The sequence below is a fragment of the Polyodon spathula genome, unplaced genomic scaffold, assembly GCF_017654505.1.
Source record: "Polyodon spathula isolate WHYD16114869_AA unplaced genomic scaffold, ASM1765450v1 scaffolds_1587, whole genome shotgun sequence".
Lineage (NCBI taxonomy): Eukaryota > Metazoa > Chordata > Actinopteri > Acipenseriformes > Polyodontidae > Polyodon > Polyodon spathula.
This window is the reverse complement of record NW_024473064.1, coordinates 20,981-48,917: the sequence shown is the minus strand read 5'-3', so window position 1 is coordinate 48,917 and position 27,937 is coordinate 20,981. Positions and strand designations below refer to the sequence as shown.

At 44.6% G+C, this 27,937-nt stretch overlaps 1 protein-coding gene across 1 annotated transcript; it reads right to left on the bottom strand.

Moving 5' to 3' along the window:
- On the bottom strand, positions 1-27,772 carry thbs3a (thrombospondin 3a). The gene is made up of 23 exons (XM_041243141.1): positions 27,351-27,772; positions 25,276-25,482; positions 23,757-24,010; positions 23,134-23,236; positions 22,626-22,652; positions 21,322-21,404; positions 20,791-20,842; positions 20,383-20,531; positions 19,248-19,388; positions 18,616-18,684; positions 16,974-17,126; positions 16,580-16,690; positions 15,015-15,122; positions 14,114-14,273; positions 12,364-12,482; positions 11,562-11,614; positions 10,313-10,506; positions 9,442-9,620; positions 8,872-8,920; positions 8,455-8,651; positions 7,072-7,244; positions 3,008-3,147; positions 1-2,354 (listed from the first exon to the last, which is right to left on the bottom strand). Exons 1-23 carry the CDS (start codon positions 27,442-27,444, stop codon positions 2,293-2,295), a joined length of 2,877 nt encoding a protein of 958 aa, XP_041099075.1. The 5' UTR covers positions 27,445-27,772; the 3' UTR covers positions 1-2,292.
- Between the last annotated feature and the right edge of the window lie 165 nt (positions 27,773-27,937).

Here is a 27,937-nt window from a genome sequence, read left to right as displayed (position 1 = left end):
TTTTGAAGATTGGGAGTACTTTTATTTAAAAAGTTGAACAGGACAATTTTACAAAATTCATATTTTTGTGTATCAGAAAGCAATGCTTGAATTCATCACACATTGATCCATTGTAATGTGAGAACAAATGGGGTGTACAAAATTCAGTTCTCTCCCCTACCTACAAAATTCAATAATTCTCTCCCCTACATACAAAGTTCAAGTTTTCTCCCCTGTGTATCATCGTGGTGTTTAGTTTCAGATTGTGTTTCAACTTTTCTATCACACCCTTAAAACTTATTTTGTAAAACAGTCAGGAAGGTTTACAGCAACATCTACTGAAGTTCATTACAAGATGTTCCACATAAAGGTGTTTTATATCATCACTGTGAGACTAAAGGTAAGAGGCTAATTTGATTATTAGTCTCGCCTTCTACACCAGGGTGAGCTTCTCTGCAATAAAAACCCATCAGACTCCTCGCATCTCGTTAGCAGCAGCAATTAACTCAGCCAGTCCAACACAACGCAACTGTCGGCAAGGAAGCTCACAGGTGTAGAAGGCGGCACTGATCATCAAATGAGTCGAGTCTCTCACTTTTACATTGATGAAAAAAGCCCTTGTGTGGAGCTGTCTTGAAATGCTCTTTAGTAGATACTGCTATGAGCCTTGCTGAAACAAAATGGAACAAGAATTGGAAACCAAAGACCACGAATGATGGTAAGACATTATTTAATTTTCTGTACCCACCTATAATACACTGCTTCCAGTGCGAATGAAAAGGTAAGAAAATAGATTTTGGTTTTTAGCACAAAAGGTGTAATTCATCCAGGAGCTATGACCAAAAAAATAAATAAATTTGGGAGGTTGACTGGAATATGTCTGGCTTCCACGGAATGCAAAAACTAAAACGTCACTTGGAATATGTCTGGCTTCCACTGGCTAGTCCTCAGCTGACCCACTGGAATACTTCCCCAAAGCAGCCGGTCAGGTCTGGTCAGCACTGTTTCTGCTTCTTGGACTGTACTCTGCTCAGATATCTCCGCATGCCAAGCACACTTGCTCTTTGATTGCAATTCAATACAAAATGAAGATATCATTCCTATTGGTTGGCCAGGTTTTATTCCACACACACACACACACACACACACACACACACACACACAAGGGGCGGGGGTCTAGCCAATAACATTACGGCACTCTTCCGCTGTGGGTCTTGCAGTAAGATACGGTTCCTGTCTTCAGCTACAATGTGGCAGCAGCAACTTTTAATATTACAAACAAGGAAGCAAAGAACCGAACAGCCCTTCAAGATCAGAGAAGGGGGATCAGTAGCAGTCAACCAATAGCAGACTCTAGGTGGTGCTTCTCTGAATTTCAACATCATCGTTGATGGAAATACTTCAAATATAAATATTTGTCATTTTATTTGTTTAATATTTTTGGAACTACATGCTCATTTGGAACTACAGCACTCGCTCATTGACTGTATTTCCTCAAGCAATCTCTGCTAAGTAGACGGTGCTGCCAAATAACCCAGGTACATCTTATCATATATACACTGCCTCATTTCTTAGGTCTCGGATGTTTCTATATGAAATACACGCACACGTTACGCAAAAGATTATTTGATTTTTTTTTTTAATAGTAATTTATTTGAAGCTCTTGGTGAAGAATATTGATCGAACACTCCTTTGCAGAAAATTCACTGCTACACTTCAGTAAGGTTGCTTGACTCAACTATGGCAACACCATTCTTTTCTGGAGAAATATATATTTAAAAAAAAAAAATTGCAAAAATACTAATTGTTTTGCCTGCAAGGCCCAGAAGAAACTCGGTGTGTCAGCTGTGTTCCTTCAACGGGACGTGCAGCGCGGGAAAGACTGCAAGAGCCAGTTTTATTGATAAAAAATGCTATTGAAACAAATACCATTAAAAATCAAACACACAATCTCTTCCGTGGAGGAAAAGATCTGAAGTGACGGCAGTACATATTGGCTCAGATTTAATCAATGATTGTATTAGCCCTGTGTACTATAGTAGTGGACAGAAAATTGTTTAAAAAGGAGGCAAAATTATCGGGGCTGTTGCTTTTGTGAACGTTTAGCAGGCTAACAGTACAGTGGACTAACCTCTTGCGCTGCTAAGTGACTCGATTACTCCCTATGGTTCAATGCACCCCACTCTCGCACGCACACACACACACACACACACACACACGTGTAGCCTCGCCGGGAGTTTTGTTGGTTTCCAATGACAATGACTGTTTCATTATAAAGTCTTTGTGTTTTTGGTTTTGTGTCGACCTCCCCTCTCAGAGTTTGTAGTTCTGCTGGAACGGCTTTCTCTGCGGCGCAAAGTCTTCAGGGATTGTGTCTGAATTAAAGCAAATATCAGTTAGTTACTGGGAATTATAAAATGAAATAATAAGGGTTTGGTAATGGAATTCTTCAGGTTATACGAAATTCAATGCAATAACTGCCTTGCTTGTCTCGTTCTGGGTAGAAATGATTACTTTTTAGAGACCAGAGAATTTATACTGGTTATATATATATATATATATATATATATATATATATATATATATATATATATATATATATATATATATATATATATATATATATATCCAATAAATAATATATATTGTTTGTTTCTTTTACAACTGCACAGCTACTTCCATCCAAAACCTTTTTCAATACATCAAAACAGAAGAAACAACATCACAAAAGTTCTCATTGACAGCACAGCAGCTGAATGACTGACTGAAAAACATAGGGCAGCACATAAACAGACTGTCTTGTTAAAATCCAGGATCTCAGAAAGTGCAAAGCACACGCCACATAACAGAAATAAGCCGAGGTGCATTGAGGGAGCTTTGAGATAAAGTATATAAAAGCTGACTCCATCTCGGATTCTGCACACCGGGTGGTCCTGTACACTCCATGTGCCATTCAGTAATATTTGGTCATTCACGACAAAGTCATGCAACTCCCTCAGTGGGCATTATTGGTTTTACAGCCTCTTACCGTTGCAGCGATATCGCAGGTTGGACCAGATAATGTTTTCCTGAGAGAAACAGAAGACCCCGAGCCGGCCCCCTCGCATTGTGGTATCTATGACAACGCCGGAGTCCGCAACCAATCCCGAGCCTTCATACAGCTTCACCCTGCCAATGAAGCACAGTGTTAGGAGCCTGGACCAATACACTGACAAGGCTTTGTGCAGCAGACCCTATTCGAAATACTGTAGAGTAATGGTCTGATTCCTGCTGTTAAAATGATCCAACAAAAGAATTGAATTTGTAAGAAATGTGGTGCGCACTTGAAGAAATCTGTTTGCAAGCCATGCTTTCAGTCAGTGTTGCACTTCCACTTCACCAGCTGCTTCCCCTATTGACTGACATGCTTTCAGCCACCAACAGGCTGCAAGTGGAGATTTCATCGTACCAGATACCGTGTTTAAAAATGAAAACACAGATTTGCTACAACGTGTTTCAGCTGTAGGCATTTACTTTGGACAGCGACACTCATTTTCACTCAGGACACTAGTGCAAATCTACAATGACAATTCCAAAGGATCTCAAGAGTTACAAGTGCAGGAGCTGAGCGGCTGCTGCTGGGATATTTCTCAGTGGAGAAAAGCAACAGAGACTTTACTAGCTGACCCCACTTGCAATAAAAGCGCAAAAGCCGTTCACAGAGCTGAAGGAACATTCTGAAGCAGGATTTGCCCAAAAAATCCCACCCCCTCCTCCTCCGAACCACTTTCCCTTTCTATTCAATTCTCTCCCCTCCTCCCTCTTCCACTCCCTGCTCTTAAGATCAGAACTGCACAGCCACAAATACTCAACGGTTACCCCCAAAAACATAAGAAACAGCAAAGTGTAGTGAAGCACAGAGAGGTATGGTAAACTCTGGTCTATGCCTGTTATACCCATGGGAAAAGCAACGTGAATTTGGTGAATTGTTAAAAGTATTTTGTTTTAATGTTTGTTTTGTCAAGTGGATCACGCCAAGCTTCACAGGGCTTTCTTATAAAATGTTTAGAAGACACAAAGCTTGTGTTTTGCAGAATTGTTTTGTTTCCTCAGACAGAGTGTACTTATTGAAGCCATAACCCCTACTGCTGCCGGGGGAGGCGGCTGCAGCTGCCTTCGGGAACGTAAACGAACTGGTACGCCAACAGAGCACAGTGTCAGCCTCAGAAGCAAAATCACGTTTGTAAATACAGAGAGAGAGAGAGACAGCCTCCACATACCCCTGGATTCTGATACTCTCAGTAACTAAGGGTCTAAGCAAGTCTTAAATATACAAGGCATTGATAACAACAGTGTTCATTAAAACTCACTATAGAGGCTACTTTACTGTACAGGTACACACAGAAAAGGTGTTGTGGACTGCTTTTAACTGTAAACTCCATTGTGATCTGTTACTTGGAAAAAAGTATATACATTTTTTAATATAACTAAATAAAATCTCGGTTTAGTCTTTGTGTGTATACTGAAGACACTTCAGGCTACAGTATAGTGCAAAGCATCCCAGATTAGCCCCCGTCCTCTCGCTCTGTCCCCTCAAACGATGATCTCATTCCATTTCAAGGAAGGGAAAGGGGGTCCAACAATATAGGAAAGTTGCCAATATGCTAATTGCCTCTATTTTTCTCTACTTCTCTCTACTTCAAATTCAGAACAAGTTTTAAACGTATGAAACAGTCATTCGAGATCGTTTTGACAAAGCTGCTCTTGTAGACGCGGAAAAGCGTACTTCAATAAAAAACAAATAAAAATACAATGCCGTCAGAAATCGTGGAAACACAAACAAATAACCCGACAAACTCAGAAACACGCAATTGTTAACCTAAAGGCTAGATCAGTGTCTTCATTGAAAAGCCAGCGCCATCTAGTGAACACTAGATGGCGCTGGCTCTCACTTCTTTTAAAGAGAGTTGACTAATCCAGCCTATGGCGGCAACTAGAACTGAAGAGCCGCTCCTGAACTCGGTCAAAGCACTTCAACACTGAAAAGAATGAAAGAAAACAGAGAATTTCATTATCTGCAATAAGGACAACTCATAATGACTGCAAACATCAGAAAAATATAAAAAGGGGCAGTAATGAAATACCAAGCCACTAGAGCCCAAACGCTGGTCTGCTTGACTCAGTTTAGTTTCAATAACACTGATGAAGGCACTAGAGCCCAAATGCTGGTCTGCTTGACTCAGTTTAGTTTCAATAACACTGATGAAGGCACTAGAGCCCAAACGCTGGTCTGCTTGACTCAGTTTAGTTTCAATAACACTGATGAAGGCACTAGAGCCCAAACGCTGGTCTGCTTGACTCAGTTTAGTTTCAATAACACTGATGAAGGCACTAGAGCCCAAACGCTGGTCTGCTTGACTCAGTTTAGTTTCAATAACACTGATGAAGGCACTAGAGCCCAAACGCTGGTCTGCTTGACTCAGTTTAGTTTCAATAACACTGATGAAGGCACTAGAGCCCAAACGCTGGTCTGCTTGACTCAGTTTAGTTTCAATAACACTGATGAAGGCACTAACCAAAACATTTGTCTACCTTAAATTGATCATTATAAAGCTGCGTAAAATGTGTTTAAAATATTAATTTTATTTCTGTTCCTATTGGTCAAATGAATATATTGTTTTCAGTTGAATACATAACTATACTGTAATAAATAAAATTGCAGATATTAAAACCTAACTGTCAATAATATTTAGTGGCAATATCTATCAATTATAGGTATCCAAAAAAACACCATAAAACTAAATAGCGTACCTTCCATCCTGACAACTTTTTACACTTATAACTTTAAAGTCTGTTTCAAAGCTCTTTTCAAAATGTCTGCTCTAGTGCCCTGACAGTGCAAGGATTATTACCCACATTGTTAAAACAGGCAACACAGCGAGAACGATCCAGGATTTGCTACGGGACAGAAAAGCCAGAGAGCTTGTTTTATTTATTTATTTCTTAATTCTTCCCGCAGTGATCTGGAGGACAGATCTCAAACCCCAGAGCACTAGAGCGGACATTTTTAAAAAGAGCTTTTTTGAAACAGGCTTTAAAGTTATAAAGCGTAAAAAAAAAAAAAAAAAAAAGTGGTCAGGATGTTAACAATGAAAAGAAAAATGGCAGGTACGTTTTTTAAACAGTTGTAGCTACACCCGGGGGGCGTGTCACGTTATGTTTTTCACAACCCCGCTAGTTACTCTTCAAACGCTCCGTGCAGTAGAATGGGTGGAATTGATTCCAGACCTCATTCATGCATTGGTTTCCTTTGCCTCTTTTTGATCCAGTCATTTCAATATTATATGACAGCATGGTCGTGTTTGCAGGACATTGCAAGCAGTGTTTGTTTGACTGTTTGTCCCAGCACTAGCTGTGGATAATGAGCAGTTTCCCTGGAAGGGTCATATGCTTCTGTTCACTTTTAAAATGACTCCCCCCCCCCCCCCCCCCCCCTCATTGAGTTCCCCCCCCCTCCTCATTCAGGGACCCCCCCCACCCCGTTTCCAGGCACTCGATCTGCATTTGAATGAACTCGCTGAGCCAAAACATTCCAGCCAAGGATTTAGGTTGTCATGGCGACCAGGACAATGCCCAGTTGGGGCCCCGGACTCTCTTTGAAGTCACTGTAGAGTTTTCAAAAGACAGAGCTCCGCCCCCTCCCGTTCACTTCCACTGCCTGTTACACACTGCCATCTAGTGAGCACTTTACAGTACTGCAGCAAGTGTGTCTTCTCACTTACTTCTGGTACTTGCTTTCCAGCTCTTGTTTTTCACCACATCCACAAAAAATTGTTTAAAAACTTCAGCAAGGTTCACAGCAATATCTTCCAATCATCTGCTTCCCCTATTGACTGACATGCTTTCAGGCAGTAACACGACCCAGAAGATACTGCTAGGGTGACCAAGGAAGTGAAGCAGTAACAGACTTCCTGGAAGGCAAGGCAAGCAAACTGAGAACTTAGTGTAGTACCAGATGCATGTTTTTATCTGCTTATTTTAGAGAACTTGCATTCAGCAAGTCCTGGTGACCACAGCCCAGGACAGCCAAGCGCTGCTGTCTCCCGCGCTTACCGGATGTAGCCGACTTGCGGTCGATGGCTGAGCTGCCAGCGGTAGGAGGTCCGGTCCTGCCAGCCCACGTTTCGAGGGTCTTTCCAGAGCAGGCGGACCTCGTCCTCAGTGTGTCCCGTGTTCCAGAGAGCGTTGCGGAGGAACTCTCCTGGGCCTGTCTTCGATTTCACTGCCTGGAGAGGAGAGGGGAGAGGGGAGAGGGGAGAGGGGAGAGGTCAATCGCTCCTGTACAGATAAACAAATAGCACTGAAGCTCGACTGCAGTTGTGGGAGGATGTTTTCCAGACCCGGACAAGGAACAAGGAATCGATAAACTGGGGTACATTTGACCTTGTGTATGTTCTGCGTCTGGAACAACATTGTAACTCTGAAATGAATATTGTTTATATTGTGTATAACTAGGTGTCACCTTTGTTGTGTCTAACTTTAAATGTTTAAGCTATATGTGTGTAACGTTTGACTAAAATCAATAAATAGAAACTTAGTAACACAGCAACTGGTATTGTGTGCACTCGTTTACAAACATCAAATGAATTAGTTTCAATCCCGTTTTCATACGCAAAATCACTATTAAAAAGAATAGCTAATAGACCAGCTTGTGACTTCCACATCTCCATGTCTTTGTACAATAATAATAATAATAATAATAATAATAATAATAATAATAATAATAATAATAATAATAATAATGCTGTGAAATTAAAAAGCAGAGTTTAAACCAGAGACCAGGGAGTTCTCAAAGCGATTGTAGCTAACAAAATAATTCCATAACCCGTGCAGGTTGGGTTTTAAAACACCGATATCCACTTTAGGTTAAAGAAATCTCTGTTTGTAAGCCATGCTTTCAGTTAGTCTTGCACTGGAAGGTGAAATTGACCCCTTCACTGGCTTCTTTCCTGTCATAACCAATCAGCTGCTTCCTCTGCTGACGGACATGCTTTCAGCCAGTCCCATGAGAGAGAGGTGAAATGACCCAGGCTGCTAAAGAAGTATTAGGCAGTACAAATGGGAGTAACGATACAGCAATGCCCCCCTACCTTACTGAATGTCATACAGAGCATGAGACAAAACGAGGGTCCTGGCTGGATACCTGAATGATGCATGATAAGATCATTTAATGCTGAACTATTTTGTTAACAAATACTGAAATGAAATGAGTTAGGGAGAGCATAAACACACATTCTTCATTCAAGAACCGTTCAGTGAACTACAGTGAGCGATGCTGTGGTCTCATATCACAACACACACCTCTATTAGGGCATGGTTATATTGTAATGAGGTATGCATTGCGATACAAGCCCACTATTATTATATTATATTACATGATGTGTTATATCCTGGTTCACGGCTAGACTCCTATCACAGCCCCAGCAGGGTCCAGACCTTGAGCTGCAGCCCTGGCTCTGCCACGGCTCTGAAGGGTATAGACTGCCAGTAGGTCTGCTCTGTCTGCTTCCACATCACCACGTAGAAGCTGGAGCTGTCCTGGTAGCCGAAGATAAAGCCTGCGTAGTCATCGTCGGTCACCGTATTCACGTGGAAGGTGCCCTCGAAATCCACGCCGTTGAAAGCAGTGTACCCTGAATCGGTTCGATGACAAATCGACATTGAAAAAGACTTCCAGTTAAAACGCTTGGCAGAGATGGATGGAACTATCCGAGACCCTCCACATCATCAGATTAACATGTGAATAACAATGTTAACACTGCACCACGCTTCATAACAATAATAATAATAATAAGCAGTTCACCACGCCTATAAAAATGCTTGAAAAGAGGCTTTAAAATTTAAAACATTTACCTACAGCCAGTCCCGGGTCGCTGTTCATAGTCTGAACAATCTCCATTCCCTAGAAAATCCCAAAATACATTTTAGGAAAACGTGTTTTCATTTTAAAAACGCGACTACACTAGTTTCACAGTAAAATCGAATCAAGCCCATTACAGGATACTTCTGCTTAGGTCTCCACATGGGCGTTTTATATCATCACCGTGAGACTAAAGGCACGAGGCTAATTTGATTATTAGTCAAAGTGTTTAGCAATGAAAACAACCCATTGGACTCCTCACATCTCGTTAGCAGCAGCAATTAACTTAACGAGCCCGTCACAACACAACTGTCAGCAAGGAAGCTCACACAGGTGTAGAAGGCGAGACTGACCATCAAATGAGTCGAGTCTCTCACTTTTACACTGATGATGAAAAAAGCCCTTGTGTGGAGCTGTCTTGAAATGCTCTTTAGTAGATATTGCCGTGAACCAAACAGAAACAGAATTAGAAACCCAATAACATGAATGATATGTAGGGGAGATGCATTTTTAATATTATTGGAGTTAACCAGAGGGAGGCTGGTTGTCATGGAAACACAGACCTGGTTGAGAACCACCCAATTGGGGTCGATTTGGGCGTCGCCCTCAGGGTCCAGCACCACCGTCTGATAGGCTCTGAAATCTGTCAGCGTGACCTCTGCACTTTCAGGACACACGTCGTATACATCCATCACTGTGTCATTGTCAAAGTCATTCTCACAGACATCCCCAACACCGTTACCTAGAGAGAGAGAGAGACAGAGAGAGACACATTGTCAAAGTCATTCTCACAGACATCCCCAACACCGTTACCTAGAGAGAGAGAGAGACACATTGTCAAAGTCATTCTCACAGACATCCCCAACACCGTTACCTAGAGAGAGAGAGAGACAGAGAGAGACACATTGTCAAAGTCATTCTCACAGACATCCCCAACACCGTTACCTAGAGAGAGAGAGAGACAGAGAGAGACACATTGTCAAAGTCATTCTCACAGACATCCCCAACACCGTTACCTAGAGAGAGAGAGAGAGAGAGAGAGAGACACATTGTCAAAGTCATTCTCACAGACATCCCCAACACCGTTACCTAGAGAGAGAGAGAGAGAGAGAGAGACACATTGTCAAAGTCATTCTCACAGACATCCCCAACAGTTACCTAGAGAGAGAGAGAGAGAGAGAGAGAGAGAGAGAGAGAGAGAGAGAGAGACATTGTCAAAGTCATTCTCACAGACATCGCCAACACCGTTACCTAGAGAGAGAGAGAGACAGAGAGAGACACATTGTCAAAGTCATTCTCACAGACATCCCCAACACCGTTACCTAGAGAGAGAGAGAGAGAGAGACAGACATTGTCAAAGTCATTCTCACAGACACCACCACTGTACAACCCTGGGAATGCCTGAGCCAGGAGTTTATTCCACGCTCACTGTACCGTCGCTGTCCTTCTGGTTGGGATTGGGAATGAGGCGACAGTTGTCCGGTCCCGGCGTTCCGAAGTCTGGAATTCCGTCGTTGTCATCGTCGTCGTCGCAGTCGTCTCCGATGCCGTCGTTGTCCGAGTCCAGCTGTGAGCTGTTTGGAATCTCCGGGCAGTTATCCCTCGTGTCCTGGTGTCCGTCTCCATCACTGTGGAGCAGACAGGTATGAAACTGTGGCCCTGTGTCAAGCTGTTCTAGTTTCCCTTACAGAGCTGAGCTGGAATGGATTTCACCACTACTGCAAGCTTTAACCAGTATTATTATAACGAAAGACTTTGAAACGGAAATATATTATTGCTGTAATACTGGCTGACTAAAGAAGGACTACCATTTTTATAAGACTGTGAGACGCACTATCAATTTTTTGCTTCTCAAAAATAGCCTGCATCTTAAATTCGAAGACAGTTTAGTGATGTATTAAAATCATCAACAAAAGACGTGACTATCCAAGTACGCAAAACAGGTACAACGTGACTGACTGCCGAGAAAAGATGAATAAAGACGTCACTGTCCAAACACACGCGGTAACGGGACTCACTGCGGAGAAAAGGCAAACCGAAACGTTACTACCCGATCTCCAAACACCCATGGGAGTATTTCTGTTTATTTATTCACTTATTTTTAATTTAGTCATCGACAATGGTTTTCTAACCCCTTGTTTCTCCCCAATTTGGAATGCCCAGTTATTATTTGTATTCTGCTGTAACCCCCCCCCCCCCCCCCCCGGCAACTTGGGTAACGGAGGCTGGAGCAGGCATCCTCCGAAACGTGTTCCATCGTTTTTCACACTGTGGATCCACAGCGAGGCCACCAGACCTATAGCGCCGGAGGACAACACAGATCTGAATGGCTCCACTGCAGAACTGCAGGAGTCCTATCGGCCACAGGGGGCGCTGGTGCGCGGTGAACCATGGATTCCCCTGCTGACTTTATTGTTTTTTATTGAAGGCAGCAAAATTTGATGGATGCAGATCAGCTGTCAAAAATGTCATCCCTTGGTGGCTCTCTATTGAAGGTTACCAAAATTCGATGGGAGCTTCTGTAATGTCAAAAAATCACACCTTTTCTTCTCCACCTTGAGTTGCATAAGCAAGTCAAGTTATCGTGGAGGGTGGTGCAGTCTCTGACTGACTCTCATACAAGCTCATTGTGGGCTCTGTGCAGAGGACTCTGTATTGTCTCTTGCTGCTGGCTGTTACTCACAGGTCCTGGTTAGTGTCACACATGTCACCCACGAGATCATTGTCCACGTCCGTCTGAAAGAGACAACATTCCTCCTTAGCAAGTCTTTAAAAGTTAATTTTTTATTTTTTAAAAGTAGTAGTTGCCAATTGATTTCTACCCTTTTTCTCCCAATTTGAAATAGCCATTTGTATTATTTTAGGCTCAGCTCACCGCTACCACCCCCGCGCTGACTCGGGGGCGGAGAAAACGAACACACGCTGTCCTCCGAAACGTGTGCTGTCTGCCGACCGCTTCTTTACACACTGCAGGCCCGCCATGCGGCCGCCTCAGAGCTACAGCGTCGGAGGACAACGCAGCTCTGGGCAGCTTACAGGCAAGCCCACAGGCACCCGGCCAGCCTGCAGGGGTCGCTGTCGAGCTGAGGACACCCTGGCCGACCTATACCCTCCCTGCCAGGGCAATTGTGTGCCGCCCTTGGGAGCTTCCGTCCACGGTCGGCAGTTGAATAGCATGGACTCGAACCAGCGACCTCCAGGCTATAGGACGCATCCTGCACTCCACGCGGAGCGCCTTTACCGGATGCACCACTCGGGAGCCCACTAGCAATTGATAATGTGACCTTTCAACTCTGCCAGCCCTGCCTACATTTCCACAGAGAGTGGAACAGAGTTCGGAGGACACTGTCACAAAACTGGTGTAAAGTAGAACCATAAAATGTAGGGCAAATACACCCCCGATGGCAGTTCCACTAAAGGTAGAAAAGCAAGAGTCTTTACTAAGAAGCCTGGAGGTGTTTAGAGGGGTGTCGAACTGCTCTCACCTGGGTTGGGTTGCTGATTTCGGGGCAGCTGTCACAGGCGTCTCCCACCCCATCCCCGTCCCGGTCGGTCTGCAGGGGGTTCGGTACCTTGGCGCAGTTATCAAGCACGTTGGGGATCCCTGCGGAGAAGAGGGGGTTTGGCAGGGCTAAGCACACAAACTGTGGGAGCTCGGAAACAGTGAAACAAGACACAAACGGGGATCCCCATTTCTTATTGGGTAGGAACTAGTAGCAAGGTGAACAACAAAGTGGGGGACCCCAGTTTTCAAAACAAATTCCATTCCCTGGCTCAGCTCAGTCCCTACAAGTATACCCACCCATCTCGTTTTACCACTTCAACCCACAAGGAGGACAATAACTTGTTCTATATATCCACTGATGTGAAATGGTTTCACAAGAAAGGCGTTCCATTTCCTTTGTAGTGTCCCATGATGTCCGGATCGCAGCGTTATATTTTAACCTTATGGGTCATAAATCAACTGGGCAATACGTTTCTCAGCATTTACGTTCACCAGGGGAGAGTTTTTTTCTTCGAAACATCGCACTGCATCCAGGGTCGGTGCTCGGCAACTTGCCACCCGAGGCAAAGCCTAGCATGGCACCCTTACATCAGCCCGGTAATGACTATTTTATTTATTTTTAAAAATCAGCAGGTTTTTGATTCAGATAGGACATGGTTTCTGTTTTGATTGTACGGACCTCAGATTTTAAACGGGGTTTCCCATATGGGATTTGGAAATGACTGTTTCATAACTTCAGTAAGGTCATCGTTTGATAGTATAATATGAAACAGAATGTACCGGTTGAAAATTAATGTTTTCGCAAAAGCATGAACGTTCCTTTGATATTGCAAATTAGCCTGTTCTTGCTATTTTACAGACGAACACTATAGGGAAATATCTAACCATTTTAAAACGGTGGGCTGTTTGGGCAGAAGGCAGATACTAATGAAGCTGACCAAAATTGAACTTACTTAGCAGACACTATGGATCACAGTTTTACAATAATGTGTGCCATCAAAAGCCGGAATGCGACGGGAAACAAAAGTTTATCTAAAAGGTGAAAACAGAACTATTTACATGACAATATTAAAAAGAACACACTCCCAAATTACGGTACGTTTTGAAAATACAAAAGAGGGATACAGAGAGGGATCGGTTCCCCTTGTCGAACTCCATAATAGAACAAACGCAGCTTACTATCGATCGCTTCATACCATGCCAAAGAGCATGTTTGGATGAGATATTTCAGTGCGATGCCAGTTACCGGGTGTGCCCTATAGCCTGGAGATCGCAGGTTCGAATCCAGGCTTTGTCATTGCCGACCGTGAGCAGGGGTTGCTCGGGGGTGGCATGCAATTGGCCGAGCGCAGCCCGGGTAGGGAGGGCTTAGGTGGGCAGGGCAATTCGCGGTTCACCGCGCACCAGCGCCCCCTGTGGCCGATAGGGCGCCTGTGGTTCTGCAGTGGAGCCATTCAGATCTGTGTTGTCGTCCGGCACTATAGGTCTGTTGCCTCGCTGTGCGAGAAATGACAGACTGGCAGGAACGCGTTTCGGAGGGCGCGTGTTCCAGAGTCCGTTTCCTCCAATCGCCGGGGGGTGGGGGGTGCAGCGGTGAACCGAAATAATAATTGGGCATTCCAAATTGGGGAGAAAACCGAGGTAAAAAAAACCATTGGTGACGACTACATTTCAAAAATAAAATAATCAGTGCGATAGCCGGTGGTAGTCATCTCTCTCCAGCAGCTCACCGTCCCCGTCGATGTCGTTGTCACACGCGTCCCCCTCGCCGCTGCTGTCCGTGTCTCTCTGGTTAATGTTGGGGACGTTGGGACAGTTGTCACACGCGTCTCCGAACGAGTCGGTGTCGGAGTTCTGCTGGTCCTTGTTGGCAACCAGGCGGCAGTTGTCCTAGGAGGGCAGGACAGGCACATTCCCAAAGTGAAGATAGTGCAGCAGGTGCGAAGCATGCAGTACAGTCCCCTCTAAACATGCACCATTAACCCGGCTGCTGAAACTACATTAAACAGAACGACATTTAATAAAATAGAATCAAATTAAATTGAATTAAATACCATCAAATAGAAATACATGAAATTTGTTCAATAGGAAAGAAAAAAAAAAACGTGTTCCACAGTTAATTTAACAAAGCTCTAAATAAGTTTGACTTTGTGAATGTGTGAATGCCTGCGAGTCTCAGTCCAGCACACACAGAGCTGTACAGTTTGACTTTGTGAATGCCTGAATGCCTGCGAGTCTCAGTCCAGCACACACAGAGCTGTACAGTTTGACATTGTGAATGTGTGAATGCCTGCGAGTCTCAGTCCAGCACACACAGAGCTGTACAGTTTGACATTGTGAATGTGTGAATGCCTGCGAGTCTCAGTCCAGCACACACAGAGCTGTACAGTTTGACATTGTGAATGTGTGAATGCCTGCGAGTCTCAGTCCAGCACACACAGAGCTGTACAGTTTGACAATGTGTGAATGCCTGCGAGTCTCAGTCCAGCACACACAGAGCTGTACAGTTTGACATTGTGAATGTGTGAATGCCTGCGAGTCTCAGTCCAGCACACACAGAGCTGTACAGTTTGACATTGTGAATGTGTGAATGCCTGCGAGTCTCAGGCCAGCACACACGCAGTCGCTCACTTCAACGTTTTTGATGCCGTCCCCGTCTGCATCCTCGTCACACTGGTCCCCGATCCCGTCGTTGTCCGCGTCCTCCTGCCCCGAGTTGGGTGTGTAGCGGCAGTTATCCTGCGGGGCAAAGAGAGAGGCCTGGGTTACACACTGAATGGGGAGCAGGAACAGAGTTCGAAATTATATTAAAGAGTTTTCATTTAGAGCACGACAACTGACTGTTTAACAATGCCAGTAAACAGTATATTTTCAAAACCAAGGAGGTAATATCAAACGTGTGTTTATTTCTAAGCCTGTGTGAAGATGCTAGAGCTGCTCTTCGGTTCTAGTTTAATTAGATATACAGCAAGTATCAGACAGTGTCTTTATTAGAGACAGACAGACATGCGGGACAGTTCAAGTTAATTCAGATTTTAGTGATATGCCATACTTGATATTGTACTTTACAGAAGACTGATTCTATCCAGTAACTGTTTAGATGTAGATGTATTATAATTAGGGCTTCTGATTTTCAGTTTTATCTGATAAAACCTGATAAAACACCCCTGATACAAAAAAATAAAATCAGTGAATAGTCAATAAATGCTGGAAAACACTGGAAAAATTTTGGAAATGGTGAATCAATTCAGGTTGACTTTGCCCTTTTCCCATTAAAAAGCAAAACCTACCACAAAAATAATAATAATAAATACAGTTCCCAGTGCTGCTGGGCAACGTCCTGCCTTCCTGATTTGTATCTATCATCGATTCATTCTGAATACTTTAAACCCGCCCCGAACTAAGTGACAGCACATTCCTGCATTTCTTTTGGAGGCTCCACTTGCGAGATTTAAAAAGAGACTACAATCAGGAATGGAGGCTTGTTAGCTGGATTTGAAGCTGTATTACAGTTAAGATATGGAGGATTTAAAACAGAATCGTGGCGAAATGTACAAAAATGCCTCCACACAAAAACCCCAGAAGAATGTGCCCGTGACTAGAGGGATTTCGTTGTGGAAGACAGCAAAGGAAAGAAGGGACTTCAGTGTGCAAGCACTGTCCAGTTACTATACATATTGACAGAAAAAAAAAAAAAACACCCAGGCATTTTGGAAAGTAACTGAAAACACTCATTTCATACAGTATACCAAAAACGAAAGCCCCGAAAAAAACGCTGTCCTGGGAGCCAGCGCCCAGCTCCGAAATTGTGGAGAATACTGCCATACAGACGGGCACTGAGTGAAAGCCCGCTGTGTTGACATCGAGGACGAAAGCGTCCGCTCCGTGGAGACAACTACTGAAGGAAACCCTTCCATGTCGGGACCCTGGAAGACCAGAAGTGGAACAGTTTAGAGGATGTTGATCCCAAACGTTATAGAGAGGATTTATGTGTATGTTCTTTACCATACCTCTGGGCTTCACAACACTTGCTGTGCTTTACCATGCTTTCAATTACACTTGCTTGTACCATTAGAAGCTTTCCGAAGAGTTCTCCCTTACTGTGGGAAAAGCAGTGTTAAATGGAGCTGGGATTAGCAGATTCCCTGGCTGGGAACACAGTGATCTCTGAGGAGAAGTCCCTCTCCTGGACTCACCTGTCGGCAGTGCTTGTGGTTGTCTATACAGGGCTGGGCATCGTCAGGATAGCCGTCAATGTCAGTGTCAGGACCACACGTGTGTCCGTTACCAGCATAGCCCACATTGCACTGTGAGAGGGGATGAGGGGAGAGGGAGCGGGGATAGAGAAAAACAACATACTAAATATCCAGACTAGAACTGCTAATGTTCAGTGCCTGTCATTTCACTGTCTCTAGAAACACAAAAAGAAGCAAACATTTCAACTGGAAGTCTTTCTCAGTGTCTCTGAAGATTTTACAATGTCATTGTTAGATAGAATGTACCAGTGAAAACGTTTACAACATAATTAGATTGTGTATCACAGCGGTATGTGATGTGGGGTCTCGGAGTGGGGTTGGGGGTCTTGCTCACCGCGCACGACGCCTCGCCGTTCCTCTGCATCACGCAGTGGGCGTTCACGTCGCAGGGGTCAAAGGTTAGGCTGCTGCAGGACTTCTGCGGGAGGCAGCCCCCCATCTGATTGCCCACGAAACCAGGCAAACACTGACCACACTTATACGAGCCCTGAGAGGGGAGAGGGGAGAGAGGAGAGGAGGGTGAAGAAATCAGGCAGACACTGACCACATACGAGCCCTGAGAGAGGGGAGAGAGGAGAGGGGAAAGAGGGGAGAGAGGAGAGCAGTGTGAAGAAGTCAGGCAGACACTGACCACACTTACACGAGCCCTGAGAGAGGGGAGAGGGAGAGAGGAGAGAAGGGAGAGGGGAGAGGGGTGTAAAGAGGGAGAGTGTCAGTGATGTGTCTGGTTTGCAGTGCTCTCTGCGTTATTGTGCAGTGCAGTGCTCTCTGTGTTACTGTGCGCAGTGCAGTGCTCTGTGTGTTACTGTGCGCAGTGCAGTGCTCTCTGTGTTACTGTGCGCAGTGCAGTGCTCTCTCTGTTACTGTGCGCAGTGCAGTGCTCTCTGTGTTACTGTGCGCAGTGCAGTGCTCTCTGTGTTACTGTGCGCAGTGCAGTGCTCTCTGTGTTACTGTGCGCAGTGCAGTGCTCTCTGTGTTACTGTGCGCAGTGCAGTGCTCTCTGTGTTACTGTGCGCAGTGCAGTGCTCTCTGTGTTACTGTGCAGTACAGTGCTCTCTGTGTTACTGTGCGCAGTGCAGTGCTCTCTGTGTTACTGTGCGCAGTGCAGTGCTCTCTGTGTTACTGTGCGCAGTGCAGTGCTCTCTGTGTTACTGTGCGCAGTGCAGTGCTCTCTGTGTTACTGTGCGCAGTGCAGTGCTCTCTGTGTTACTGTGCAGTGCAGTGCTCTCTGTGTTACTGTGCAGAGTGCAGTGCTCTCTGTGTTACTGTGCAGTGCAGTGCTCTCTGTGTTACTGTGCAGTGCAGTGCTCTCTGTGTTACTGTGCAGTGCAGTGCTCTCTGTGTTACTGTGCGCAGTGCAGTGCTCTCTGTGTTACTGTGCGTGCAGTGCTCTCTGTGTTACTGTGCACAGTGCAGTGCTCTCTGTGTTACTGTGCACAGTGCAGTGCTCTCTGTGTTACTGTGCGCAGTGCAGTGCTCTCTGTGTTACTGTGCGCAGTGCAGTGCTCTCTGTGTTACTGTGCACAGTGCAGTGCTCTCTGTGTTACTGTGCGCAGTGCAGTGCTCTCTGTGTTACTGTGCGCAGTGCAGTGCTCTCTGTGTTACTGTGCGCAGTGCATGCTCTCTGTGTTACTGTGCGCAGTGCAGTGCTCTCTGTGTTACTGTGCGCAGTGCAGTGCTCTCTGTGTTACAGTGCAGTGCTCTCTGTGTTACTGTGCACAGTGCAGTGCTCTCTGTGTTACTGTGCACAGTGCAGTATGCTGTGTATTACTATGCGCAGGGCAGTGCAGTGCTCTCTGTGTTACTGTGCACAGTGCAGTGCTCTCTGTGTTACTGTGCGCAGTGCAGTGCTCTCTGTGTTACTGTGCGCAGTGCAGTGCTCTCTGTGTTACTGTGCGCAGTGCAGTGCTCTCTGTGTTACTGTGCACAGTGCAGTATGCTGTGTATTACTATGCGCAGGGCAGTGCAGTTCTCACCACAGTGTTGTAGCAGACAGAGTTTGGGACGCAGGCTCCATTGTTACACTCGTCGATATCGGCGCACTCCTGAGAGAGAGAGAGAGAGAGAGAGAGAGAGAGAGAGAGAGAGAGAGAGAGAGAGAGAGAGATATGCAGGACACTAAGGAGGACAGGGTAAGGAGGGAGGAACTATGACCACTCTGTCTAATCTCTCTTTCTGTCCTGCTTGTTGATACCAGTCTGCCAGTCTGCCGGTGTGTCTGCTGTCTGCTGCCTGTCTGTTCTGTCTCTCTGTTCTCAGCCATGTGTCCTTCTCTCTCTGTTCTCTGTGTGTCTGTTCTATCTGTCTCTCTGTTCTCACCAGTCTGTCTTTCTGTTCTCACCTGTCTGTGTGTGTCTGTTCTGTCTCTCTCTTCTCACCTGTCTGTGTGTCTCTCTCTCTGTTCTGTCTGTCTCTCTCTTCTCACCTGTCTGTCTCTCTCTTCTCACCTGTCTGAGTGTGTCTGTTCTGTCTGTGTGTCTGTCTTTCTCTTCTCACCTGTCTGTCTCTCTATTCTATCTGTGTGTGTGTCTCTTTCTTCTCACCTGTCTCTCTGTTCTCATCTGTCTGTGTGTCTGTCTCTCTGTTCTGTCTCTCTCTCTGTTCTCACCTGTTTGTGTGTCTTGGCATACTGCACTCCCACTCCACTCATTTCTGGTCCCCAGTACCCAGGTGGACACGCCTCACAGCGGAAGCCAGTGGCCATGTTGACACAGTTAGACCCGGGGAAGCAGGGTTGAGCAAGAGAGCACTGCGGAGAGTAAGAGGAGGAGGCGAGAGAGAGAGAGAGAGAGAGAACTGGGTTACAACCTAATATACACAAGATACACCCTGAAGAATCACAGAGAACTGCAAGAGAGATGAATAACCTGGATGAGCCCCTGAAGGATGTCATTTAAGCCAGAATTAAACAGCTGAATTCAGAAAATCACTTTCCTAGATCAAGCTTAGCAATCTAGTTTGGAAAATTAAAAAATGAGATTTAAAAAGAATAATAATAATAATAATAATAATAATAATAATAATAATAATAATAATAATAATAATAATTCATTCAGGACAATGAGTATGAAAAAGCTATTCAATGCTAGATCTCTCAAATCTTGTTTTATTAAATGTGTCGTTAAAATATCTTCGTATTTTAGTTTGCATTATAGCCTCAGAAGTCCTTGACAACTGTATATATACACAGCAACCGTCCATAGCAACGGTACATATACATAGCAACCGTCCATAGCAACGGTACATATACATAGCAACCCTCCATAGCAATGGTACATATAAATAGCAACCGTCCATAGCAACGGTACATATACATAGCAACCGTCCATAGCAACGGTACATATACATAGCAACAGCTCTGACCAATGACGTGATATTACATAATTTAGTTTTCCTCAATTTTCTTAATACCAACTTCAAATTCTAAACGAAAAAGACGCTAAAAACACAAACATTATAGAAAAAAAAAACATCTATTGCCATCCTTCCTCAGTATCTCCAATGTGGAAACACAGACTGACAGAAACATGAGCCTCCAGGCCCGAACGTCTTTCTGAGAGGGGTTTCATAAGACGAGTGGGTATTCAGGGTTCTGTGTCCCCTCGCGTTGATGTGGTGTCCTCCGGGGAACAATAACACCCTCAGTCCTTAGCTTTGTGTATAACCCTCTGTCAGACACATACCCCCCCTGTCTCCAACTCCAGTCCCGGTTTCTGCGTTTGCTACACACTGCGGTCCTGTACCTCGTCAATGTCTTTGCAGTGTGTTCCATTTCCCATCATGCCCTCAGGGCAGGCCCCGCAGCGGTACCCGGGGTATTCGTACGTCTCCATGCAGGGGACCCCCTCGAAACACGGGCTGGGGGTGCAGCGTGATCGAAGCTCGTTGAAACCTGAGGAGAGTGGGGGACAAGACCCTGCTTTACCAAGCCCATAGTTAAACTGTTTTTAATATATATATTTTTTTTTTTCCAGTTTTGATAAATATTCCTTTTTACATTTATTTTTTTTTAATAGATTTCCTGTCTAAATGTAATAAGTGAATTATTATTTTGCCATTGCTGTACTGTTCTGTCAAATTAGTATTCGTTCCACCCTTATTTCAGACAGGAACCAGCACTTGGTCTTGGTTAGCACCTCGGTAAATCTTACCGCATACTTGGCACTCCAAAATAGTGTTTCTGATCAGTGCCATCTCCTTCACCTGCAGGGCAAAGCAAACAAAACTCAGCACAGCCGCCCCTCAGGAAGTGAAAAAGCAGCTCCCTGACCTGGCTCAGAGCCCAGTTCTCTCTGTGGAATCCCCAGTGAAGATCCTCGACTGTATGACGCAAGAGGGGGGGGGGGGCCACACCATACACGTCAACCCCTGAGTGTTCATACCAGTGAGACCCCTGCTGGAAAACCTTGGGACTGATGAAAAACCTTAATCTGGAACACTCTATGCTGAGGACGGATCAAGATTTTTTTTAGGTTGTGCTGCTTTTTTTTGGTGGGGGTGGGAGGGGGGGGTCTACTTCACAGTCTTGCATCCCGGCCTAAACCCTAGTGCTTGCACTGGCTATGCCTTTACCAAGGGAGACCCTCTGGGACCCCTGTGCTCCCCTCTCTCTCTCCCCGCACACCACGCCTTGAACAGGGGAGACCCTCAGGGACACCAATAGGCCTTATCTAGATCGTTACCTGTTCCCTGATATCTTCCCGGAGTTCTCCCAGAATTTGATTAAACAACATAAGCTGACCAATCAGAGCCTTCGTCTGGTCACCTAAGAGACACAAGAATGCGATTACCTCACTTCTCTTCAACAGTACTGGAGCCAACGTGGAACAGCAGTGTGCACGGAGTACTGTCCATCAAGGAGGATCCCAAATAACATTGCTATTGTTATGACCGCACACCACGCTGGTTATCTGCTGAAGGAATCTGTAGGTGCGCGTCCACACTGCTACATGGCATAATGTGCCCTCTAGTGGCGGTTCAGTATAACAGTAATCTTTCAGTACATCTCCTTAAACAAAAGCATTGCTGTACTGTATTGACTGGTAAATACAAGTATTAGTTTTTTGTTAAACTTTACTATTAAAACAAAAGCATTTTCATTTATTTTAATGAAACTATTAATGCCTTCAATCAGATGCCTTTTTTTTACAAGTCTTTTGTAACGAATATTGCTGTCTGTCTTTCCTTTGTTTGGGGGTATTGGAGTTGCTTTGCTGCTGTCTGACGCGGGTGTGCGATGTCTGTGGATCTCTGTGGTTGTTTTGCGTGATCAGTGTGTGTGGCAGTTCTTGTACTGGGGTTTCCTCTTCACTAAGTGGATTAGAGGTCCCAAGTACTTTTAGAAGGCTCCTCCATTTTCCTCGAAGCGCTTGACCACACTCACTTACCACCTGATGTGATCTCGGGGGGTCTTTTATTACTTTGCCGATGGGTCCCCACTTCCCAGGGTCTCTTATGTCGCACGTTCTAATCACATCTCCCTGCTTTTCAATGTTAACCAACCTGCTACTAGCAGTAACGACTTCATTGTCGACTGCATAAACTCTTTTAATCAGATCTTCTCAAAGCCTAAACTAATTCAAACAGCACGTCTGCTGTAGGTTCCTTGCATGTCCCTTTAACTCTGCACGTGCGTGGCAGCTAGGGAACTGACCAATGAGGAACAGCTTTCCTCGCCTTCTGTAAACAATGGCGGAAGAAAAGAGAATTCTTGCAGAATTAAAAATGACTGCACTACACCACGCTGGTTATCTGCTGAAGAACGACTTTATTAGCACATCCACGCCCCCATCTTATAGGGGTCTCCTACAGGGTCTTCTGGTTTTCGTTTCAGTCACTTCATTGAACCAATTATTGTCTTAATTGGTAAAGAGCAGGATTGGGGCTCTCCAGGACCAGGGTTGGAGATTCCTGTTTTAGACCCTTGTCCTGTTTATTTTTTTAATACATGTTGAATTTACTTGATCTCAGTCCATCAGGTACTTACCCAGAATTGAGTTCAAAGCGCCATTCACTGCAAAATAGACAAAGCAAACAGTTAGCTCCAAATTCAACAGGGAGTCTGTACCCTGGAGCTCAGTGCAATCACTCAGCTCCATATTCAACAGGGAGTCTGCACCCTGGAGCTCAGTGCAATCACTCAGCTCCAAATTCAACAGGGAGTCTGCACCCTGGAGCTCAGTGCAATCACTCAGCTCCATATTCAACAGGGAGTCTGTACCCTGGAGCTCAGTGCAATCACTCAGCTCCAAATTCAACAGGGAGTCTGTACCCTGGAGCTCAGTGCAATCACTCAGCTCCAAATTCAACAGGGAGTCTGTACCCTAGAGCTCAGTGCAATCACTCAGCTCCATATTCAACAGGGAGTCTGTACCCTGGAGCTCAGTGCAATCACTCAGCTCCATATTCAACAGGGAGTCTGTACCCTGGAGCTCAGTGCAATCACTCAGCTCCATATTCAACAGGGAGTCTGTACCCTGGAGCTCAGGACATACCTGTGTTGTGTATTGAGGCGTCCCCCTGAAATGGACAGTCAGTGAGAACCCCCACTTTGGACACTGTCCCCCCTAGGACAAGCTTCAGAATGTCCACCCCACCCTGCAGAAAAAAAGACATCTGTTATATGTTTGGTGCTGTGGTGATCAGAATCGAACAGTCTCACCAATGCATGATACAACCTCATCCTTTGATTTGTGCTCCACACACCTCAAAGGTCCGTCCCTAACTTTCCCTCCTGGATGCAGAGATACTCTGTCATGCATTCATCTAATCTCAACTACTGCAACTCTCTCTATGGTGATCTTCCATCAAGTGCTATAAACCCATTGCAGCTGGTTAAAAATATCGCTGCTAGGATCCTTACCAGATGTAAAAACATGATCACACCACACCCCGCCTTGCCCAGCTGCACTGGCTACCTGGAAAGTTCAGGATTACTTCATCACACAGGTCCAGAGTATCTCACCAACCTGCTGCCCCGCTATGTACCTGCACTCAAGCTGAGCTCCTGACTCTGGCTTGCTTGTCATACCCAAGCAAAAGCGCACCACACAGGGAAAGAGCTCTTTCAGCTTCATGGCCCAGACTCTCTGGAAATCTCTGGACTGTACTCTCTCACCTGTAACCTTGCATAGGACTTGTGTCCTGTTCGTATATCCACTGACTCCGCCTCTAGGGGCAGCCTGACCAATCTGGGCAGCCCCTGGATGGAGTCTGCCAGCCGACAGTCCACATACATCTCCATGGTGAGGGTGTCTCGACGCAGGCCCCCGATTCGCAGGATCAGAGAGTGGCTCTGCCCGTCTGCCAGGTTAGCATTCTGCAGGTTGACAGCGTGGAGCTTTCCGTCTTCTCTTACATAGCGCACTAGAGCTGGAGAGGATTGAACAGGGTCACTGCTATAGCTGGGGGGGATTGCGTGTTCCTTACACAAGGCTGGAGTCAGAGCACTACTGGCTCCTGTCCTCCCCAGCTCTTCGTAAAGATGAAAGCTATGGGCTGATCTTGACATAAATTTATATAAATGCGCTAATTAAAGCCATCCTATAATTGGCAAATTTGCTTTCAACCAATCATCTGACAAACGTTTTGTCGAGCCTCGTTATTATAACGTCTATTACTATCGGAACGACTATTATAATTACACGATTTCAAACCATCAGAAACAAAACCTGCCGAACCTCTGGAAACACAAACCTGGAATAAGTACGCTGTCAATAAGTTTCTATGTCAATTTAAAAATGATTATTTCTGTAACGTGTGTCTTGTGTTTTCTGTTAATTGTGTGCTACGCAGGCTACAGTAAAAAAAAAAGCGCTAAAACCATGTAGTTTTAATTAAAAAATAATCATTTTCCTATCTGAACACTGTGCAGTAACATGTAAAATGCAGCAGCAAGATTTATATAGTATACAGTATATGTGTATACAGTAGTAAGCACCGGCGCCATCTAGTGCACAGCTAGTGTATTACCAGCAAAACAAAAGGAAACTTTTTTGTAACATGGCAGGTCCCTAGATGGTGCTGGCTCTTGCTTTTAAATGTCTATGTTATATGTTTTTATAACAAAGGCTTTGTTAATCTATGTTATATGTCTATAGCAGGCAACTAGAACGGAAGAGCAGTTTCTGAACTGTATTGAGTAACTGCAATGAGAAGTGATTGCAAAGTGTAAAGTGAAGATACACACTATCAATTCCCTTTACTATTTGGTTTGCAATATTCAGGGTTTGTTGTTCCAATACTGAGTTATTAACATTTATTTTTAATCTGCTTTTACCTGGAGAATCCTAACAGCCGGGACTAAACAGCCTCCCACATGCCATTCAGCTCATGTGACAGTGTGACCTTTCACCTCTGCCAGCCCCGCCTACTCTACATGCACAGAGACAGAGAGAGAGAGAGAGTAGGTGGGGCTGGCAGAGTTGAAAGGTCACATTGTCAGTCCAGGCAATTCAAGTTTCCCATGGTAAGTTTGCACGGTCATTTTGCAATTTTCCGATGGTTCTAGTGTACAATTCACTGACCGTAGCTTAACCAGTCACGTTCTCTCTGTGCTTTACCATGCTTGCCTGTGCTTTACCATGTTTTCACTGCTTTCTCACAGTTTGCTTTACTGTACAAGGGCAGTAGGTTACCTTTGTTAATCTTGCCAGTGATGGCGACCTCCAGGAATTTGCTGTTGTCCTGCCTGGAGTAGAGTCCCACGAGAACCCCTCCTAGTTTGGCCGGCAGTCTGAAGCTGGACACCACGTAGAGATCGTTGACCCTCCCCATCTCTGAGGACACTTTCTCCACTGCGGCTGCTGTCTGCTTAGAGTCCTGCAGGCTTAGGAGGTCAATCACTAACCACAAGAGAGAACAAAGACAGGACTATCAACTCAATCCATTACTGACTGCCACAGCTTTCATTTTCAATGAAACATTCATCTACTGATTAATCGCCTTGGGGCCTTATTCAGAGTCTCAAGCCTCTGTTAGGACACTGGGCAATTCCGGTCAAGATGGTAAGAACACTGGAGACAGTGTACGCTGTGAAGATGAAATAACTGAATCTGCTAAGCCCAGAACACAGGAGAAATACAAGGGACTTCATTGAGGTCTCGAAGTCTCCAATACTTCCAGTGCAGAAACCAGGACCAGAGGAAGGAGACACTTCTTCACACAGAGAGTGCTGAGGGGATGTATCACTGTGCTGTGATTCGGTGGGCACTTATTTATTTTATTGCATTTATATAGCGCTTTATATACAAAAGTATCGCAAAGCACTGCACAGTGCATAGCAGAAAAAAAGAACAAACCACAATGCATTTGTATAGCGTGTCTCACATACAACTGCCACAGTCAGACCATTTAAATAATAGATTTAAATAACAGCGTACACACAATACAAAAGCAGCAATTTTAAAATTACATTAAAACCTACTAAGATAAGAAAGACAAATAGGAGGCACTTTTTTACACCGAGAATTGTGGGAGTCTGGAGCCAGCTCACCTGTAATGTTGTTGAAGCCGACACCCTGGGATCCTTCAAGAAGCTGCTTCTGGGATCAATAAGCAACTAACAACCAAACGAGCAAGATGGGCCGAATGTCTCCTCTCGTTTGTAACCTTTCTTATAAGTCTATCCCATGCCAGAGATGCGGCTCTATGTTTTAGAGAACACCTTTCAGAGGTTGGCAGAACAAATGAGTGAGTAATTTGAGGAGCGAAAGTTTCCACAAAAGTATGCGCTACATGTAAAATGCTATTTTTTACGCAGGTGTTTCTAAAAATGATCTGGTGCTTGAGAATAAAGTAGTTTTCCATAAAATCTCCACAAACTCTTTACTGAGGGCTGTTGTATTGTATAGACACACAAATATATAAAATGCCGAACACACCGCGCTGTTTGTGGTTCTGGTAAAAGTAACACGCTGGGATGGAGTTTAGTTATTAACTTGGACACCTGGCGTTGAATTAAAGACCAGAGCAAAAATTACTGCCTTTCCGCAAATAGAGAACTCGTCTGTGCTTCTCTTTCACAAAAAAAAAAAATGTATTTCATTACAAAACGTCCACCGTTTAACAGACATAGTAAACTCGTGGTCATGTAAAAACCACTTACGAACGGGTTTCAAAAGGATTGCAAGGGCACCCATTCAAAACGCAGCACCGCTTGGGTTTAAACACTCAGCGTTTCCTATAGAAGTGACTGTAGTTTCCAGTCTAGGCAGCTCTTAATGAAACGCATCCTTTGTTATTTGAATGACTCTGTGGAGCCATTCTCGCTGGACAGCTCTCAATAATACACCGATATACAGCCATGAATTAGCTGAAAAGTATGAACATTGCCTACCGAAATAAAACCAACAACGGGTCAACAAGAGCTCCAATATTTCCAGTACAATTACTTACAAATTCAATTAATATTGTTCATTTCGAAATGCGTGTTAAGTCTTTCAAAACTGCAGAGCACTTTATGTTTGGTGTATTAACAAGAGCTCCAATAATATACGATTAAATAAAACAACTTATTTATTTTAAAATACGTGTTTATATAACTCTTAAACTCGGCAGAACTTGAAGTCTGGGAAAGATAACGCCACCCAAAACTGCAAAGCAATCAGCTAGTGACTGTACACACACACACACACACACACACTTATATATTGTGTGGTTGAGTGCTCGAATCGTTATTTTAGGGTTAACTTGAAAGGTATGTTTGCCTTACCTTGCATTTCTTGCTTATCTATATTGCAAATGCCGGTTTCTATCAGCGCGCAGATTGCCATTAAAACTGGCAGCTGCAGGCTCCTTCGCTCCATGCTATCAGAAGCACAGCACAGATGTCTGGCACAGATACAGCACGGGTCCCGAAGACTGAAACAGCGCTCTTTAAAATGTGTTCAATTCCTCTTCATCGGTGTGCGGTGGATACTAGCCGAACTCCTCCCGTCCCGTCCCGTCCCGACAGTGGCGCGTCTTAAACCGAGTCCTGCTCTCTGCGCGGCTCCGAGCTCTGTGATTTGCCCTCTCCAGAATCCGCACGTCCCGAGTCAGCATCGACAACGTCTGCTCTTCTGCCGACACAAAGAGATGTCAATCACCGACACCCGTCCCATTTAGGAATCCGCTGCAACACGACCAAACTTTTCTTTTTTTTTTTTTTTTTTTTTTTTTAAAGAGACAGAGCTTGGGCTAGGATGAAACTGACATGGCAGGAATGAGATTTAAAAAATATATAACATTGGAATTAAATGAAAATGTTCTTTTCCTCTTGGTTCCTTGGTTCAGTAACACTTAGGCTAAACAAACAGC

Excerpts from the sequence above, each read along its gene's own strand:
- thbs3a (XM_041243141.1), bottom strand. The coding sequence starts at position 27,444 with ATGGAGCGAAGGAGCCTGCAGCTGCCAGTTTTAATGGCAATCTGCGCG. Across the intron at positions 12,483-14,113 it reads CAACGACATCGACGGGGACG|GGATCCCCAACGTGCTTGAT; the intron begins GTGAGCTGCTGG and ends TCTTCTCCGCAG. Across the intron at positions 8,921-9,441 it reads ATTGGGTGGTTCTCAACCAG|GGAATGGAGATTGTTCAGAC; the intron begins GTCTGTGTTTCC and ends GGGATTTTCTAG.